Raw genomic sequence first — 18,720 nt, 5'->3', positions numbered from 1 at the left:
GTCTTTTTAAAAGTCAATAGAAGCTGCAACTGATAACACAATGAAGCAGAGGCCCAGCTGGGAGCTCAATCCTGCTGGCTTAGAATTCCACCTGCTTTAAATTTGCTGCAGGGATTTCCAGTAATCACAATGTCTCTCAACTTTGGTGGCTTGAAGCTGTGCGGACTTCAACTCCCACAATCCCCCAGCCATCCCCCCAGCTGCACAGCTTCAGCTGCAAGGTTGAGAAAGGCTGTCCTACGATGTGCCATGAAGCAAAATGCATCATCCGTGCGAGACCCTCCCGTCCCAATAGGGCCCCTAACCTCCCCAGGGCCACAGCAGATTTTACGGCCCACAAAGTCTTAATTTTTAACCCACAAAACCGAGTTATTTTCTGCCTTGGTTTGTGTGGGGCAGTTATAAATACGGTGGGTTGTTGAGCCAGGAATAAAGGCGAGGCGAGGCTCGACCGGGGCCCGGCCCCTTCCTCTCAGGGAGGGCAGGAAACGTGTAGGGAAGCTGGGAAGGCTGCAGATCAACAGGAAAAGCCTGCCGCCATCCATCAGGGCCAGGACGAAGCCAAGAACCAGGTTGCTCCAGGGAGAGAAGACAGAAAGAGAAAGAATGGAAGAGGTAGGTGAGAATTTGGAGGGGGGGGAATCCCATGGGAAAAATCTCTGGTCCAGTTTGAGGGTTTCTGAATCTCCATCGGGAGCGCCAGAACCACCGGATAAGCAGTCCTTTCTCACGTGAAACGCTCTAATTTCCTGCCTTGGGGGCAGCTGGGGTGGACTAGTTGATCTCTGAGGGACCCTGGCAATCAACCAGAGGCATAGCAATGAGAGCTGCAACTTCCTGGCTTCCTTGCCTGGCGAAGCTGCCCTGGGCTTGCGAGGGGGTCACTGGACGGAGGTTGCCCCTGGCATCCCCAAGAATGACCGCCTCAGTCTGGAAGCCGGGAACGGAGGGACAAACAAGTCATTGTTCCTGGGGAAAACACAGGAACACACACACACACACCCAAATTCCTGGCTTCCAGTGTTTAATTGGGGGAAACAACTCCAGGCTTCCTGCCCCATCCAAGGTGGGTCTGCAGCCCTCAGCCGAAGCAGAGAGCAGAGTCCAGGCCCAAGCTGTGGCACAGTGGCCCTTCGGGCTCCCTTCCGGGGCCTTTCCGAGCCCTGCCTGGGGTGTCTTGCAGGGGGCGAAGGAGGACTGGGAGATTAGGCGGTTTAATCCATCATTCCTCGACTTTTGATAGCTTTAAAATGGGTGGACTTCAACTCCCAGAATTCCCCAGCCAGCATGAATTCTGGGAGTTGAAGTCCAGAGACATCTTAAAGGCACCACGACTGAAAAAAATGCTGGTGCAATCTACCTGTGAGGCGATAGCTCAGGGGTGGTGAGCTATGGCCCTTTATGACCTGTGGACTTCAACTCCCAGAATTCCCGACCCAAGGCTGGCTCAGGAATTCTGGGAGATGAAATCCGCAGATCTTAAAGGGGCCACAGTTCCCCAGCCCTGCTATAGTGGTTCAAATGCTCTAATGAGAAAATGTGATTTAAACTCATACACACACAAACATATAGAAAATTTCATTTGGCAGGAGAAGCAGGGACAGAACAGAAGGCCCCAATACCTCGGCCACTGCTTTAGGAAAAGGAAGGAAATTCACCCCGTAAGTTCAAATTGAATTGGACTTCCACTTTCTATGGCAACACCTGTGCCAAAAAGCCTTTTGCTACGTAACGATTGTCTGAATTCAGCCGTAGAATTCCCTGGTTGAAAAGGTAGACAGGTAGTTCTTCATTTACAACCACAATTGAAGCCAAAATTTCCATTGCTAAGCAAGACAGTTTGGTAAGCTTTGCCCCATTCTATGATCTTTCTTGCCACTGTTGTTAAGTGAATCACTGCAGCTGATAAGTGAGTAACACGGTTGTTAAGTGAATCTGGCTTCCCCCATTGACTTTGTTCATCAGAAGGTTGCATGATCCAGGCCAGGGATACTGCAGCCGTCATAAGTATGAGTCAGTTGCCAAACATCCTAATTTTGATCAGGTGACCACGGGAATGCTGCTACGGTTGTAAATGTGAAGTAAAGTCATAAATCCCTCTGTTCAGTCCTGATGTAACTTCCAACAGTCATTATATGAATAGCTGTAAGTCGAGGTCTACCTGTACCCAGGACTTAGGAAAAATGCCCATCAAACTTTTAGGACAAAGAGCAGAAGGTGGAAGAAAAACACTTGCAGAAATGGGAATCTTAGGAAAGGGGGCACTGAAAAACATACATTCCAGGAGAAATTGGAAACCGTGGGTAGATTTTCACACAGGACTCTAAGCAGCCCTGAGCAAAGCATGACAGCAGCAGATTTGTCATCCTAAGACCTAAGGCTTTTGTTGTTGTTGTTAGTTGCGAAGTCGTGCCCGACCCATCACGACCCCATGAACCACGTTCCTTCCTGTCCTCTACCATCCCCTGGAGTCCATTGAAGCTCACGCCGACTGCTTCAGTGACTCCATCCAGCCACCTCGTTCTCCGTCGTCCCCTTCTCCTTTTGCCCTCCATCGTTCCCAGCATTAGGCTCTTCTCCAGGGAGTCCTTCCTTCTCATTAGGTGGCCAAAGGATTTGAGTTTCCTCTTCAGGATCTGGCCTTCTCAAGAGCACTCAGGGTTGATCTCCTCTAGGACTGACCGGTTGGATCGCCTTGCAGTCCAAGGGACTCGCAGGGGCCTTCTCCAGCACCAGAGTTCAAAGGCGCTCAGCCTTCCTTATGGTCCAACTTTCACAGCCATCCATTGCAACTGGGAAAACGTTAGCCTTGACTAGATGCACTTTTGTTGGCAGGGTGATGTCTCTGCTTTTTAGTAGGCTGTCTAGATTTGCCATGGCTTTCCTCCCCAGGAGCAAGCGTCTTTTAATTTCTTGGCTGCAGTCCCCATCTGCGGTGATCTTGCAGCCCAGGAAAATAAAATCTGTCACTCCCTCCATTTCTTCCCCATCTATTTGCCAGAAACCTAAGCCTTTGGTGCCTATTAAATGCATTTTATTCGTTTATTTGGAAAATTTATATAAATGTCCCTCTTTCAAATGACCTCTGGGCAATTAACAGCAAAACCCAGACAGAAAAATAAAACAATAAAAATAAAATAAAATAAAATAATATACTATAATGTAATATAATAAATATAATATAGTATATAATAAATATGCTATGCTATGCTATGCTATGCTATGCTATAATGCAATGCTATAATGCAATGCAATGCGATGCGATGCAATGCAATGCAATGCAATGCAATGCAATGCAATGCAATGCAATGCAATGCAATATAATATAATATAATATTATAATATAATATAATATAATATAATATAATATAATATAATATAATATAATATAATATAATATAATATAATATAATATAATATATAATATACTGTAATCCTGCAAATTAAAGCAATCCAAATGCAACCAGGCCGGCCCAGTGAATGAGCACCTTGGCTCCTTGCGTTGTGGGGTTGGGACCTCCGGATGTCGGGGGGAGGCTGATGCTCCCCCTTCTCTTAGGGGCCGCAGGGGGAGCTGGGCCCACCTGGCCAGGAGGAGTCCAGTGAAGAGGCCGCCCTGCACTACGAGGAGAGCATCACTCGCCTGCTGGTCACCATCGTCCAGCTGCAGGGGAAGATGGAGCGGCTGCAGCAGGACAGAGCCAGGTACATCCCGCCCCTCCTCCCCCCTCCCTCCTCCCCCTGCGCCCCCTTGCCTGGATGGCCTGGATGGCCCAAGGAATCCCCTGGTGGGCCTTCCCCTTCCTCTGGCCCCACTCCCACCCAAGGACTCCGAAGAACTACCAGAAAAAAGCAGGACGGTCTCTTTGTGAGGATTTGCGCCCCTCTGCAGTTCAATGATTTTCTTCACCCCGATGCAAGATGGAGATTATTACTGTAGTCCTCAATTTACGACCACAACTGAGCCCAAGATTTTTGTTGCTAAGCGAGACGTTAAGTGCATTTTGTCCCATTTTATGACCTTTCTCACCACAGCTGTTAATCCATGCAGATGTTAAGTGAATCATCGGTCATTAAACAAATCTGGCCTCCCCCATTGACTTTCCTTGCCAGAGGTTGGCCACCAATGGCGATCAGGGACCCCAGGACGCCCCCACTGTCACCAGTACATGCCAGTTGCCAAGCAGCCGACCTTTGATCACGGAACGTGGGGAAAAACGGTCATTCACTTTTTCAGCCCTGTTATAATTCAGACGGTCACTAAAGAGAAGGTCGTCAGTCGAAGGCTACCTGCGCACGATTTCCGAGTGGTGCAGGGCAGCCTCCTGCATGCCTTAAATCTGGGATAGGAGACCACCGGGAGATGCCAGGGCTGAATATAATAGGAAAAAGAGTTGGAAGGGATCTCGGAGGTCTTCTAGTCCAACCCCCTGCTTAGATGAACTCCAAAGACCTCTCCAAGGATGGAGATGATCTCCAGGAGTTGAGTCTGGACTCCAGGTGGCACCTCCTTTTCCACCCACCCCTCTCCTCCCCAGTCGTGCCCCCGCCCCGCCGGCCCAAGCCCAAGCCCAGCTCCTTCACCCGGCCTTCTTCTGCCCTGTAGGGAGGAAGAGGAGGACTTCTTTTCCGATTTGGGCTCCGAGTCCACCACCAGCCTCCCCCGATGCCCGTCCCTCTTTGCCAGGCGTACCAGGAGCCCCCCTCCCCCGCCTCCAGCCCGTCTGGAAGAAGGTAAGACCCCAAGACGGGGCTCAGATTTTGTTGAGTAGAGCAGCTCTCTGGGTGGGAAATCTTGAATCAGGAGCCAGGAAGAAAATGCCTCCATTGCTGCCTCTGCTGGCCGCACTCTTTTCAGAAGGAGCCTCCAACTCGGACTCAAATCGGTCAAATCGGTCTGGCCAATTGAGCCTTTGGAGAGGACAACGCCCCCGCCTCCTTTGGAGAGATCCTAGAACAAGAGGACCCTGGAGGTCTTCTAGCCCATCCCCCAGATTGGTCCCCTCCTGCCTTTTCCCACGCCTGCCCTTCCAAATGCGTTTCCAGGAGGAGAGAATTCCCTCTGCAGCCTAAAGGGAGGGGTGGGTCCTCTCTCCCGTCCCTCTTCCAGTATCCTCCCGGTCTCCTCCCCACCTCGCACCCAGGGCCTTGGCCTCCAGGGCTTGACCCCTGGAATTCGCTCACCTGGACTGGGCTCTTTTCTCTCCCAGGGAAGGCCGACCTGTTCCTTGAAGTCCACAAGGCCGTCACCTCTCTGGAGAACGTCCTCCTGTCCTACCGGAACCGCCTTCCCAGCGTGGAAGCTGAGCTGCAGGGATGTGCCCAGCTGGCCCAGGTGCCCAGGGGGTGGGAGGGATGGGGGCGAGCGGCTGAAACCCCCCCCACACACACACACACATCCCTGAACGGGGGCTCCGTCCCTGGAGGTTTTCAGGAAGAGACTGGACAGCCACTTGACTGAAATGGTCTAGTAGGGTCTCCTGCTCGAGCAGGGGGTTGGACTAGAGGACCTCCAAGGCCCCTTCCAACTCTGGTATTCTGTGTTTCCAGCCAGGGAGTAAGTAGCCAGGAAGTGGAGCGTGTCTTCTTGCCTACTTTTTAACAAGTGTAATTTCCACAGAATAATTATTATTGTATATTAAAATTATACAATTAACAGAATTTTTAACAGAAACAAATAAGTTTAACAGAGAGGTTCTTTTAAAGAGGGAGCAAAATAGAGCGGGATGCTTCTGCCCCTTTGTTTCCTCCGAGGTCCCACCTGGCTGGCCCTGGCCGCCTTTGGCCTTGGGGTGGGCTCCCGGGTGGGGGCAGAGGAGGGGCTCTGGGGGACGTCCTGCCAAGGCCGCCCGGCTGCTTGCCTCCTGCCAGGGTCTGGAAGCCAGGCTGGTGGCGCTCCAGAGGGACGGCTCGGGGAGGCCCCCCCAGGAGGCTGAGGGCCCCCCCTGCGAGAGGATGACCGCCCTCTACAAGGAGAGGAACGCCGCCCTCCGAGCCGAGCTGGAGGCCAAGCAGGAGCTCCTCAGCCGGTCCAAGGCCTCCATGGCAGCCCACCAGCAGGAGCGGAAGAAGCTGCAGAGGAAGGCAAGTGGCTCTTAGGTAGAGTCCGTAAGAAATGCTTTGCTATTAGTAGGGGGAAAAATTAGGGAGAGCAACACTACTTGAAGATACCAGTCTGGCTTTCGAGGATGGAAGCACTTATACATCCAAATATTAATATGGGAAATATTGTTAGATACAAAGATATCTTGTCAGATAAGAGGGGACTTAAAATGAAATGTGAATTGGAAAAGCAGGGGATTGATATGGATTGGTGCATACAGCTGCAAATACAATCTAGATATGAAAAGGATGCTAAACTTTATGGTTTTTATATGGAACACAGGATTGGATAAGATATTGACAGGAGAGAAGAGAGAATGATAAAAGAAAATTGTAGAGTTACTTATTGAGTGTAAAATTAGAAGAAGAACAAGTCAAAGAAACAATGATAGCATGGACGAAAAACTTTGGTCACATGATAGAGCTAGATAAACGGCAGCAACTATGGGATGGGAATTACAAATTAACATTGTCAACTGCATACAAGGAAAACCTATATAAGATGTTTTACAGGTGGCACTTAGCACCAGAAAGACTGGTCAAAATGTTTAAAGATAAATCAACTAAATGTTGGAAATGCCAACAGACACCGGGGTCGTATTATCATATGTGGTGGACATCTGGGGAAGCAAAAAGATATTGGGCAAAAATTTGCATGTGGCTGGAGAAGATGACGCAACAACATATTGATTTAAAATTGGAATTGTTCCTGCTGGGGAATTTATAGTAAAGAAACTATATATTTGATTATTCCTGTAATGACCGCAGCTAGAATTGTATTTGCACAAAACTGGAAAAGCGAAGAGATCCCTATAGATGAAAATGTGATTAAGAAAATATTAGAATGTGCAGAAATGAACAGAATTAACACTTGCAATTCAGGAAAAGGAAGAATCAGATTATTATAATACATGGGAGTTATTTTATCAATGGTTGAGCAATGTATTGTAAAAATAGATAAGTAAAGAAGAGAAACGTTAGGTTTATGTTATTTTATCAGTATTGTTAGTATTAATATAAGAATGAATGTAAGAAATGAATATGGTGGTAGGTTTAATTGTTAAGACACAAAGAATTTTATACTCAGATGACACACTGTTTAATGTAAGATGGAATGTTTGTATTAAAAAAAATAAATATATATATATATAAAAAAAAGGGAAGGGAAGGGGGGGCTGGCAGGGGGCCTCTTGCTGTGCAGTCGAGTAAAGAACCGCTCAGCCCCCTTGCCAGGTGCTCAGATCAGGGGCGGGGGGGGGGGCGGGGAGGTCCAGGAAAGTCCAGAGGGTCCCCGTCCCCCCGTCCTCCACTTCTGTCGGGCATCGCCGCCCCCCCCCCCGTTCACATCTGGATCTTCTCCCCTCTGCCTGCATGATGACACCAACCCAGGGCTGCTTCCTTTGCTGTTTGCCCTCCTGGGCAGTAAGTGTGCCACCCAGCCTGTGGGCACTTCTCACGACTGGCACAGGCCAAAGATTTGCCCCCTTTGTGAACGGGCTTCTCTGGCACCCAGAGGGTCTGGCTGCCCTTTGCAGCAGCCAGTTGCCCACTTTCAGCTGCTGCTGCCCACCAGATCCAGCAGGGGGAGCCAGAGGTCTTGATGGCCCTGAGCCTGGTATTGGGCAGGCGTTGGGCAGGGGGCGTTGGGGGGCTCTGCTGGTGGTTTTGGGATGGGGTGCCTGGTTTAACCTGGGGATCGGGAAGAGGGAAGGAAGAAAAAAAGGAAAGAGAGAGGGAGGGAGGGACGAGGAAAGAAAGAAAAAGAGAGAGAGAAAGAAAGAAGGAAGGAAAGAAAGAAGGAAAGAAAGAAAAGAAAGAAAGAAGGAAAAGAAAGAAAGAAAAAGAGCAGGGAGGGAGAAAGGGAGGCATCAAACCCACCAAAGCTCAAAGCTTGCTGAAAGCTGTCAATCACATTTCCAAGCAGGCCCGGTGGCATCTCATGCCAGGGAAGGAGGCAGCAACTGAGAAGCCCCCACCCCTCTGTGGGGAAGGGTCTTTTCTGTCCCATCAGAAATTAGGGGGAGCAGCTACCCCTCAAACAGCCCCACTCCGGGTACCAATAACTCAGTTCCTGGTCCTGCTCTTTCCACCCCTGCTCTTTTGAGGCCTGTGGGAGATTCCTTTGGGGGGGGGGGTTGTTTCTCGGTTTGCCTGACCCTCCTCCTCCCCCTCTCTCCATCCAGGTGCAGGAGCTGCAGGAGAGCCTGTCCAGGGTGGAGACCTGCTCTGGAGGAGCCCCCAGCCCCCTCAGGGAAGGAGCCCAGGTGCTGCAGGGGAGACACTTCCAGGGCCGGGGATGGGGGGTGGGGGGGGAGGGATTCAGCCCCAGATGAGAGGAAAGGGGAAGGGGGAAGAGGGTTCAGCCAAATGAAGCTAAGCTTCAACTCTTGGGGGGGGGGATTTGCTGTATTTTTGACGTTCCCCTTCCCTTGCAGGACTCCCCCTCAGGGGTTGCTCAGAACAGCCTCCATCCTCCCTGGGGGGCTACCAGCATGCAGCCTGCCCCCACCCTTCCAGCCTCGCCCCCCGCAGAGATCCAGAACAGCCTGGAGCAGCTCCACAGGTAGGGGTCCCTGATGCCCCCCTCCCTCGCTTGGCCACGAGCAGCCTGCTCTTGGGGGGTGGCAGTTGAAAATGGGGGGATCCCTCAGTATGCCCCTGCCCCCAATTTCTGTAAGACTCTCATCAAGGGGTCCTGTGCAGGGAGACCCTGCTTGACCGATTCATCTCAGGGAAGGGGGTGTAACAGTGTCCCATGCCCCCCCCCAGCCTGATTTGGGGGATGACCTAAGGAGCAGAGGGGCCCTGCGGAGATCTTTGAGGGGCCCCAAGCCTCTGGATTGCCCCCCCACCCATCTACCACCTCAGTTCTCTGGAAGGGGAGGCCTTTGGGGAGGGGGCTTCCTCACCCCCTCAGAGCTGGGCCTTTTCTCGGGGTGGGGTCTCTTTGGGGAGTTGGGGTCCACTCCTCTTGCAGCTGCGTAGGTTTTATTGAACCTCATTACGGCCACTTGTGGAATGGACTCACTGCCCTGGGTGGAGCAGCTGCCCCCTGGGCACACCTGGGTTACAAGCCGTAGCAGCAGCCCTCCCCTGACGGGCCCCTCTCCCCTGCCTAGGCGCCTGGAGGGGCTGCGGGGGCTGAACCAGCTGCTCTCGGGGGCCCTGCAGGAGTCCAAGACGGACGCGGAGCAACTGAGCCTCCTGCTCGGATGCCAAGAGTCCCACCAGACCGGGCTGGCCCTGGCCCTCCACGGCAGGTGAGCCCCGGCTTAATGACTAGCACAGCCTATGGCCATAACTCTGGGCTCAGTTGTGGTCGTAAGTCGAGAACTGCCTGTATTCCAACGGGACCTCCAGGTGCCCCCTGAATCTGTGTTCCTCCTTTCACATTATTTGTCTTTAGGGGTCTCTGGAAGGGGGGGGGCTATTAAAAATAAATAAACAGCAACACAGAAGAAAAGGTCCTGGGGACCCAGGAAAAATGGGGGGGGAGGAAGGGGCTTTAGCCCCCTGGGTGCAAGGGGAAGCCGCCCCTCTTCTCGGCTTTAGCTGCGTTGCAGAGAGAGATTCTTATCTGGGCAACGTGGGGTGAATTGGGGGGCTGGAGATTGGCAGCCAAGGTTGGCCTGTGGGGCGGGTGGGGGGGGAACTGACACTCCCCATCTCGCCTGCCTAGCCTACCTCGCAGGGCTGCTGGGAGGGAAGAGCAGGACGCCGACCGTTCATCCAGTTGGACTCGGTCTTTGCTCTGTTGGGTCTCTGAGTCTGAGTGGGCCTAAACCTGGCTCTGGCGTGGCCCCTCTTGCCCCTTCCCCTCTTGACCTCCCCCCCCTCCCAGCGAACGCTGCCTGGAGGCCTACGAGACCCTCTTGGCGCTGACGGCCGCGGAGCAGAAGCCGAGGCCAGAGACAGGAGGAGAGGCACCCCGGGCAGGTGAGGCTCCAAAACTGGGGGACCGTCTTTCTCCCTCCCCCCCCCCATGGACATGGCTGGCTGGGCCCCTCCAGCCTCTTCCTCCCCTGGCCCCAAAGGGGGATGGTGGGCACTGTGGGGCAGGGCACAGGGGGACCCCGTGAAGCTTTGGTTGCCACACTGTAAGAAAGACGTGGAGCCTTTGAAGAGACTGCAGGGAAGAGCAAGCGAGAGGATGAGGGGGCTGCAGGCTAAAGCCTAGGAAGAACGGCTGAAGGAATCGGGGATGTCCAGTCTAATGAAGAGGAGGACTGGGGGGGGGGGGGGCATGACAGCAGCCTTCCAGTATTTGAGGGGCTGCCCCAAAGAAGAGGGAGAGTCCAGCTGTCCTCCAGAGCACCTGAAGGCAGGAGGAGAAGCAACGGGTGGAAACTCGTCAAGGAGAGAAGCAACCTGGAACTAAGGAGAAGCTTCCTGACAGAGTCAATAACCAGTGGAACTGCTTGCCTCGAGAAAATGTGGGTGCTCCAACACTGGAGATTTTCCAGAGGAGACTGGACGGCCGTTTGAAAGGGCTGGTAGAAGGCTCCCTGCTTGAGCAGAGGAGTTAACAGAATAATAGAGCTGGAAGGGACCCTGAAGGTCATCTACTCCAACCCCCTGCCCAAGCAGGAGACCCTACACCATTTCTGACCGATGGCAGTCCAGAAAACAGCTTGGCCTCCTCCCTCCTCTCTGCAGCAGCCCCTCAAAATATTGGAAGGCTGCTCTCGTGTCTCCCCTGGTCCGTCTCTCCCCTAGACTGGACCTCCCCGATTCCTGCAATTGTTCTTTGTATGTTTTAGCCTCCAGGCCCCTAGTTGGACTAGAAGACCTCTAAAGTCCCTTCTGATTCTGTCACTCTGTTTATTCTGTGTCGTTTATGTGTGCTGTTGTGATTGAGCAATTAGTCGATGGAACCGTTTGCATCATCCTGGGTTTCCATCACTTTGAGGTTTTGAAAAATAGGCCGGACAACCAATTGACCAGGATGGCGTAAAGCTCTTGCCTTGCGCAGGGGTTGGACTAGATGACCTCGGAGGTATTTTCCAGCCCTAGGACTCCATGACGTCTCCCTCTCTGTCCTTTCCTGATAGGGGCATCCAAGGACCCCAGCCCTGCCCTGGAGAAAGCTTTCTGGATTTTGCAAGGCTGCAGCAGAGCCGACAGGAGCTCCTGGGACCAAGAGGGGGTCCCGGACAGGTACTGAGGGGCCGGGAGGGCCGGGATTTGGGGGCTGGGCCATCCATCGCAGGAGGAGGGCTGGGAGGAAGACCCAGAGAGGAAGGGGCGCTCCGAGTCCAAAGCTTCCCTGGAAGAACCCGGCTAGTCTTTCTCCATCCATCTGGGGGGGCCGGAGGCAAAGCTGGCTGGGGAATTCTGGGAGTCAAAGTCCACCGGCCTCAAAGTTTCCGAAATCCGCTTTCCTTCCAGTTCCCTGCAACCGACGGGCTCCGAGGCAGAAGCCAAGCAGAGGCTGCGGGAACGCATCGGGCACCTGCGGGCTGAGCAGAGTTCCCTGAAGCTGCCCGCCCACCCTCCGCCTCTGGGCTTGGTCGCCGTGGCCGCCAGGCTCAGCGCGGGCATTGCGGCCAAGGCCACGGAGGGACGGAGGGCCCTGCAGGAGGCGCTTCCTGGCTCAGCCGCACCACCCCGGATGGAGAAGGGGCAGCTGCTGCGGGAGTTGCACACGGCCCGGGTGAGCCTGCGAGGAAGGGGCCGAGGGTCCCATCTTTGGGGGAGGGGGGTGGGGGGGTGGTGGAGAAAGAGAGGTTAGCACTGGCCTTGGGGTTTTGCGAGCAAGCGAAAGCAAAACGTGGCAGTGCAAAGCGCTCCCGCCGGCCAGCCAAAGATCGACCTTTACCCGTCCTCCTCCATTCCGTGCAGATTTCGCTTCTGTTTCTCATCTGTTTTCTTCAGGGGGCTCCTTCCCTGGGGTCCCCCCCCCTTTTCTTTTATACCTCTGCAAAATCTGGGCTGGCCAAATGCTCCTGGTCCTCCACTTACGATCACACCTGAGCCCAGAATTTATGTTGCTAAGTGAGAAATTTGTTAAGTGAGTTTTGCCTTGTTTTTCTCACCATCGTTGTTAAGCGAATCACTGCAGTTCTCAAATTAGTCACAGGGTCTCTTCCCCCCCACCTTGACTTTGCTGGTCAGGAGGTCACAAAAGGGGATCACGTGACCCCGGGGACACTGCGACCATCATAAATGTGAGTCAGTTGTCAAGCATCTGAACTTAAATCAGCTGACCTTGGGGGGGGGGAGATGCTGCAGTGTCCATTAAGTGTGAAAAAGGCTCCTAAGTCCCTTTTTTCAGTACTGTTGTAACTTCAACCTTCAAACAGTCACTAAGTGAACCGACGTAAGTCGAGGACTGCCTGTATTTATGACGGCTGCAGCATCCTGGGGTCACGCGGTCACCATTTGCAGCCTTCCCAGCCAGCTTCAGACTAGCAGAGTTGATGGGGAGGCTGGATTCGGTTAATGACCATGTATTCACTTAACAGCTGCAGTGATTAACTTAACGACCCTGGGAAAAAATGGTCATAAAATTGACATGCCTCACTTAACAACCGCTTGCTTAGCAATGGAAATTCTGCTCCCAATTGTGGTCACAAGTCAAGCAAATCATTTGAATATATTGAATGGACCCAGGCTGTACCCTCTGCCTCCCCTCTGCTCCCCCCAAGCAGCCATTTGGTCTTTGGGGGGGGGGGTCTGCCCTTAAACTGAAGGGGTCTAGTCCATGGGGCTGATGAGCCTGGGGGAGCCCAGAGAATAGAATAGAGTAGAAGAGAAATAGGAACAGGAATAGAGGCAAAGAGAAGAGGAAGAGGAAGAAGAACAGAAGAGAACCTTGGAGGTCTGCTGAAGCAGGAGACCTCCCCTCTTCTGCGCCCCCAAACCACCGGGGGGGGGCTGTCCCTAGGCCCCCTTCTCTCCCTCCACCTGTCTCCTTCTGCCCCCCCTCAGGAGGCCTTGGCTGACCTGGGCACCAGGCTGCACCTCACCGCCAAGGCCAAGCAGGGGCTGGCGCTCTGGACCCAGACGCTCCCCGCCCAGGAGGCTGCCTGCCTGCTGGTGATCCGGACCCTCCAGGGGGAGCAGCGAGACCTCCGGGGACAGCCAGACCCCTCCTCAGAAAGCAGCAGCAGCAGCAGCAGCGAAGAGGAAGACTCCGGGGTAAAAGCCTCTCGCAAAAACCTTTCTCCCCACCCCAGACCCTCCGGGGATGCTGGAAGGCTCCCCTTTCCCCCTTTCTCTGGTCTCCCAGGAACCTCAGGAAGCGCCAAGGGTTGCCTCGGACCCCTCCCCCCCTTTGAGATGCCCCATTTCGTACCCACAAGAGCCGGGTGTGTTGGGGAGGGTTTCCAGTTGTGTAGGGAAGGACGGCCAGCCCACCTCCGGCGATTGGCCCAAAGTGGCCTATGGACTGGTCTAAGAAAGAGAAGGACCAGGGGTGAATAGAATAGAGTAACAGAGTTGGAAGGGACCTTGGAGGTCTTCTAGTCCAACCCCCTTTTCAGGCTGGAAACCCTACGCCACTTCAGACAAAGGGTTCTCCGGTCTCTTCTTCAAAACTTCCAGTGTTGGAGCACCCACAACTTCTGGAGGCAAGCAGTCCCACTGGTTAATTGTTCTAACTCAGAACAATTAGGAAATTTCTCCTGACTTCCAAGTTGCTTCTCACCAGCACCTTCCAATATTTGAGGGGCTGCCACAGAGAAGGGGGGGGGTCAAGCTATTATCCAAGGCACCACAAGGCAGGAGAAGAAGCAACGGGTGGGGCTTGCAAAGGAGAGATCCAGCAGGGGGGAAAAATAGTGAATCTGTTGCCTCCAGAAGTGCTTGGGTGATCCATCACTGGAGGCTTTCCAGAAGAGACTGGACACCCACCTGCCCGGAATAGCAGTGGGACTCAGACGTATACCCACCCATAAGTGCATCATAGGACTCTCTGAGTGGTTACCAAATGTTAACCTCTTGCCCCCCAAAATCTGGCTCCTCATTTTACCCACCTCGGAAGGACGGAAGGCTGAGTCAACCTGGAGCTGCTCAGGATCGAACTGCTGGCAGTGGGCAGAATTAGCCTGCAAATCCGCATTCTGACCACTGCGCCACCGACGGCTCTCCCAAGGTGGCACCTCTCTTAAAAGTGACCATCAGCACCTCGAATTGGACCCGGAAGCAAATTGGCAGCCAAGCAACTCCCGCAAGAGAGGGACCCGGGTGCAAATCTAGACTTGCCCAAAGCATGCAGGCTGCCGCATTTGGAACCGATTGAAGCTCCCGGATACTTTCCAAGGGCAGACCCCCCTCCTCCGTAGAGCACATTCCAGTAGTCAAGGCGGGAGATGACTTAGGGGAAGGGGGCTCCTTGGTCCAGGAGAAACCATCACTTAATGCACAACCCACCCCCAAATGCTTCCGTCCTGAGCAAGGAGTTCAGCTGCTTTCTCCTCTGCCAAGGCTCAGGCCTGGGCGCCCAACAGCCTTCCCCAGAGGACCCTTCCGGCTGCACCCAAGAACGCGGAGGGAAGCCTGGCCCGGAGGGAGCCGGAAGCCCTGATGCTCCGAGTGCTGGAGACTTCGGCTCGGTAAGGTTCCCTTTGCAGCGAGGCGGGTGGCAAACAAATGTTAAAAATAAATAAAATAAAAATTAAAAATAAATAAAATAAAAATTAAAAAATAAATTAAAATAAATAAAATAAAAATAAATAAAATAATAAAATAATAAAATAAATAAAATATAATAATATAATAAAATAAATAAAATAAAATAAAATAAAATAATAAAATAAGTAAAATAAAATAATAAAATAAAATAAAATAAAAAATAAATAAAAAATAAAATAATAAAATAAAATAATAAAATAAAATAAAATAATAAACTAAATAAATAATAAAATAAAATAAAATATAAAATAAAATAATAAAATAAAATAATAAAATAAAATAAAATAAAATAATAAAATAAATAAAATAAAATAAAATAAAATAAAATAAAATAAAATAAAATAAAATAAAATAAAATAAAATAAAATAAAATAGAGAGCCAGCACTTGAGCTGCCATGTGCTGGATCCGCTCCACTGGCATCATGTAGGGCTCCAAGAAAAAGGGAAAATTCTCTGGTGTGTGTGTGAATTGTTGGGTTGTGAGAGAACACCCCCCCCCCCCCCGCTTCTCTCTCTGCCAAGGCACATTAAATTGCTTAGATTATTTTTTAACTGTGAAAAAAAATCCCGGGGATTTGAAGAGCCAAGTGCAAAGCTCTGGCCCAGCAGAGGTTCAGGCTGAGAGCACAATTGGCAGCGTTGATCTCTAAAGCCCAGGTAAGTCCTATCCAGTCCCACCAGGGCCAGCTTCGCTCTGGGCCCTTAGCCAGAGAAAGAAGCTCTGGTTCTCCATCCTCCTCCTCCTCCTCCTCCTCGCCTGAGCTCCTGTGCTGGAAATCTTAGCCTGGATATTCTCTCCATTTCCACCTCGGTTTTTGGAGATGAAAACGTTAAATCTTCATCCCACAGCTGGCACACGGTACTTAACGTAGGTCCTTGGCTTATGACCACAATTCACAACAGAAGTTTGTGTTTCTAAGCAAGGTGGCTGTTGAGCACCCGAGTTTGCAAGCTTTTTTTGCCACGGTCATTAAGGGAATTGCTGCAGTTGTTAAGTGAATCATGCAGTCGTTAAGCGAACCTGGCTCCCCCTCCCTTTGACTTGGCATCTTAGAAGCCAGCTGGGTAGGGCGCAGATGGAGGTCATGTGACCTGGGGACTCTGCAACCGTCATAAATAGGAGACGGTTGCCCAGTTTCCGAATTTTGATCCCGTGACCGTGGGGATGCTACCATGGTCGTAAGTGTGAAAAATGGTCACAAGTCACGTTATTCAGTGTCGTCGTAACTTTGAACAGTCACTAAATAAATGGTGGTAAGTCGAGGTCCCCGCAGGGGGTGGGTCTTCGTTTCCTGCCTTCCATCTGCTTTTTTGGGACGGGTGGAAAGGAATGCCACCCCCCACCCCCACCCCGCCCGTATGAGAGCAGGGTTCCCTCTTGCGGCCCCCATCATCCCCTCCTGGGCGGCATGCAGGCTGCCAATGAAAGTCGGGTTTGCTGATCCTGGGGGGAGGTTGAGCTCCCTCATCCCCACCTTGACCTCCTGTGGCTCTCTGCAGGATCCAGGCACTGAAGGAACGTCTGGAGGGTCTTTGGGTTGACCTGGAGGAGAAGAGCCAGGACTACAGGGCCCATGAGGCACAGGACATGGAGCTCATGCAGGACTTCTTCCAGGCCCATAGGTAAGTGAGGGGAGGGGCTCCCCCTTTTCCCTGGTGGCCCCTCGGCCTCTGAACCCTCCAAGGGGTCTTAGAAACTTTCTTGATAAACTGATGAGGTGTGGCATTAAGATTAAACCCACCATGGACAGCAGCAGTCTACCAGCATGGAGTGGCCAGGAGGAAAACAGAAGCTGGGCTGTCCCAGCCTCCTGCGGTCCCTTCCCCGCCCAGATGTGTTGGGTTAAAACTCCCATCTCCCTCAGCCAGCACATCTGGGGAAGACCTATCCTGCTGTCTCTGGATCCCACCGGTCCTTCCCTGGGCTGCTCTGGGCCCCCCTTCTCAGCCCCCCCTTCACCCCTCTCTCCTCCTAGCAGCGCCCTGCTCCTCACCTACCAGAAGGCCCGTCACAAGCAGGAGAGCCAGGTGGGGCAGCTGGAGACCCAGATGGGGCTGATGGCCAGGCGCCAGGCCAAGCAGCGCCAGGCGCTCCTGCAAACCCTCCGGCAGCTGCAGGACCAAGTGCCCGCAGGGGCTCCCACCGGCCTCCCCCAGGCCCCTGCGCCAGATGAGAGCACCCGGGACCCACCTGGGAATTTGGAAATCCCGTCCATTTTATGGAGCAGAAAGTGAGGCTTTCTGGACACACACAAACACATCTACTGACCAGCAAAGTGGGGGAGGGGGGGCAAGGGCCATTCCCCCCTGAAGGCCTGTCAGCCTTGCCAGGTAGAGCAGGCAGGGATCAGGGCCGCATGAGCGTAAATGGTAAAGCTGTTTGCAGGCCTGAAAGTACAAAGCTCCCGCTGCCCTTTTAACAGGCTGAGAGGTTGGGCGAAACCCTCCTCTGCTCCTCTCTGAAAGCCCTGGCCGGCCCATGGTCAGAATGCAGGATTGCAGGCTAATTCTGCCCACTGCCAGCAGTTCGATCCTGACTGGCTCAAGGTTGACTCAGCCTTCCATCCTTCCGAGGTGGGTCAAATGAGGACCCAGATTGTTGGGGGACAAGAGGCTGACTATGTAAATCGCTAAGAGAGGGCTTTAAAAACACCGTGAGGCTGTATATAAGTCTAAGTGCCATTGCTACTCCTTCCTTCCTTCCTTCCTTCCTTCCTTCCTTCCTTCCTTCCTTCCTTCCTTCCTTCCTCCCCAGTAGTTACAATGCATCATTGCAGACTAACTCTGCTCACTGCCAGCAGTTCGACCTTAACCGGCTCAAAGTTGACTCAGCCTTCCATCCTTCCGAGGTCGGTAAAATGAGGAGCCAGATAGTTGTGGGCTGACTCAGAAGACGCTGTAAAGCACTACGAAGGGTATATAAGTCTAAGCGCTGCTGCTATTGCCTGTTATGCAGCTGTGGGCTACGCTGGCTCTTATCTGTCCGTTCCCTTGGCAGCCTCCCTTCGCCCAGGCCCCCACCATGACATCACACAGGTGTGGGTTCCCTGCCTTCTTCCCCTTCTTTCTGGACCAGAGGCACTGGGGCTTTGCAAAGGGGAGGGAGGGAGCGGATCGTTCTTTGTGGCTCCCGGATCCCGCAGGCTCTTTTCACCGACATGGTGAGAAGCAACTTTGGATGTGCAGACATCTCTGTTGGCATCCCTTTTCTGGAAGCCTTTGCAGGTTCAGGATTTTCTCAGAAGCTCTCAGGGACACGAAGGTTTTTCTTAACCTGCTGAGAATTAATTAATCCGTCCCACAATTTACCCCCATCTGCACCATCAGCCTCCATCCTCCCGCTTCCTTCACTCCACCAGCCTCCCCCCTCATCCCAAGGCTCCTTTTGATGTTCTGCTGGAAGCCATTCTAGCTAATGTGGGGGGGTTCTATTTTTTAAGCAGCTCTTTTAATTTCTGTATTTTTAAATTAAAAAAATAGTTATGAATGATGGTGTTTATCATTAAGGAGGACAAGGGGGAGGGGGAGAAAGAGGAGGAAAGGAGGAGGAGGAAGGAGAAGGAGAAGGAGGAGAAGAAGAAGGAGAAGAAGAAGAAGAAGAAGAAGAAGAAGAAGAAGAAGAAGAAGAAGAAGAAGAAGAAGAAGAAGAAGAAGAAGAAGAAGAAGAAGAAGAAGAAGAAGAAGAAGAAGAAGAAGAAACGTGAAGTGGTTCATTTTTGAGATCAACATCAGCAAAACTGGGCTTGCTCTATAAGGTCTCCAACCTTGGTCGAGGGGGTTGGTCTAGAAGACCTCCAAGGTCCCTAGGAGTCTGAAACTGCAAAAAAAAAAATGAGGATGAGGAAGATGATGTATCCTGGATGCCGAAAAGATCCAGATAACTGCACAGGATGTTGTCAAGAAGAAAGCCGGGAAATGCAGAGCAATCCTGATGGCAACGTTCAAACAAAGTGATTTTAGAAATGAGTGCAAGGGGTCAAGCG

At 52.2% G+C, this 18,720-nt stretch overlaps 1 protein-coding gene across 1 annotated transcript; it reads left to right on the top strand.

The window, feature by feature from the left end:
* The first annotated feature begins 419 nt into the window (after positions 1 to 419).
* Positions 420 to 18,224, top strand: USHBP1 (USH1 protein network component harmonin binding protein 1). Its single transcript, XM_034425872.3, has 15 exons — positions 420 to 615; positions 3,560 to 3,705; positions 4,607 to 4,734; positions 5,211 to 5,335; positions 5,872 to 6,084; positions 8,286 to 8,366; positions 8,538 to 8,665; positions 9,222 to 9,362; positions 9,944 to 10,038; positions 11,154 to 11,259; positions 11,491 to 11,755; positions 13,033 to 13,242; positions 14,530 to 14,657; positions 16,238 to 16,360; positions 16,717 to 18,224. The coding sequence occupies exons 1-15, from the start codon at positions 607 to 609 to the stop codon at positions 16,970 to 16,972; spliced, it is 2,154 nt and encodes a 717-aa protein (XP_034281763.2). The 5' UTR covers positions 420 to 606; the 3' UTR covers positions 16,973 to 18,224.
* The last annotated feature ends 496 nt before the right edge of the window (positions 18,225 to 18,720 follow it).

The sequence above is a fragment of the Pantherophis guttatus genome, chromosome 1, assembly GCF_059756535.1.
Source record: "Pantherophis guttatus breed Tessera chromosome 1, ASM5975653v1, whole genome shotgun sequence".
In the NCBI taxonomy this organism is placed as follows: Eukaryota; Metazoa; Chordata; class Lepidosauria; order Squamata; family Colubridae; genus Pantherophis; species Pantherophis guttatus.
Note: the sequence above shows the minus strand (reverse complement) of the source record. Positions and strands in the feature narration are given on the sequence as shown.

Bases quoted from the DNA above. Each gene is read 5' to 3' on its own strand.
- USHBP1 (XM_034425872.3), top strand. The intron at 5,336-5,871 runs GTGCCCAGGGGG...GCCTCCTGCCAG, and splicing joins GATGTGCCCAGCTGGCCCAG to GGTCTGGAAGCCAGGCTGGT. The intron at 11,756-13,032 runs GTGAGCCTGCGA...GCCCCCCCTCAG, and splicing joins GGGAGTTGCACACGGCCCGG to GAGGCCTTGGCTGACCTGGG.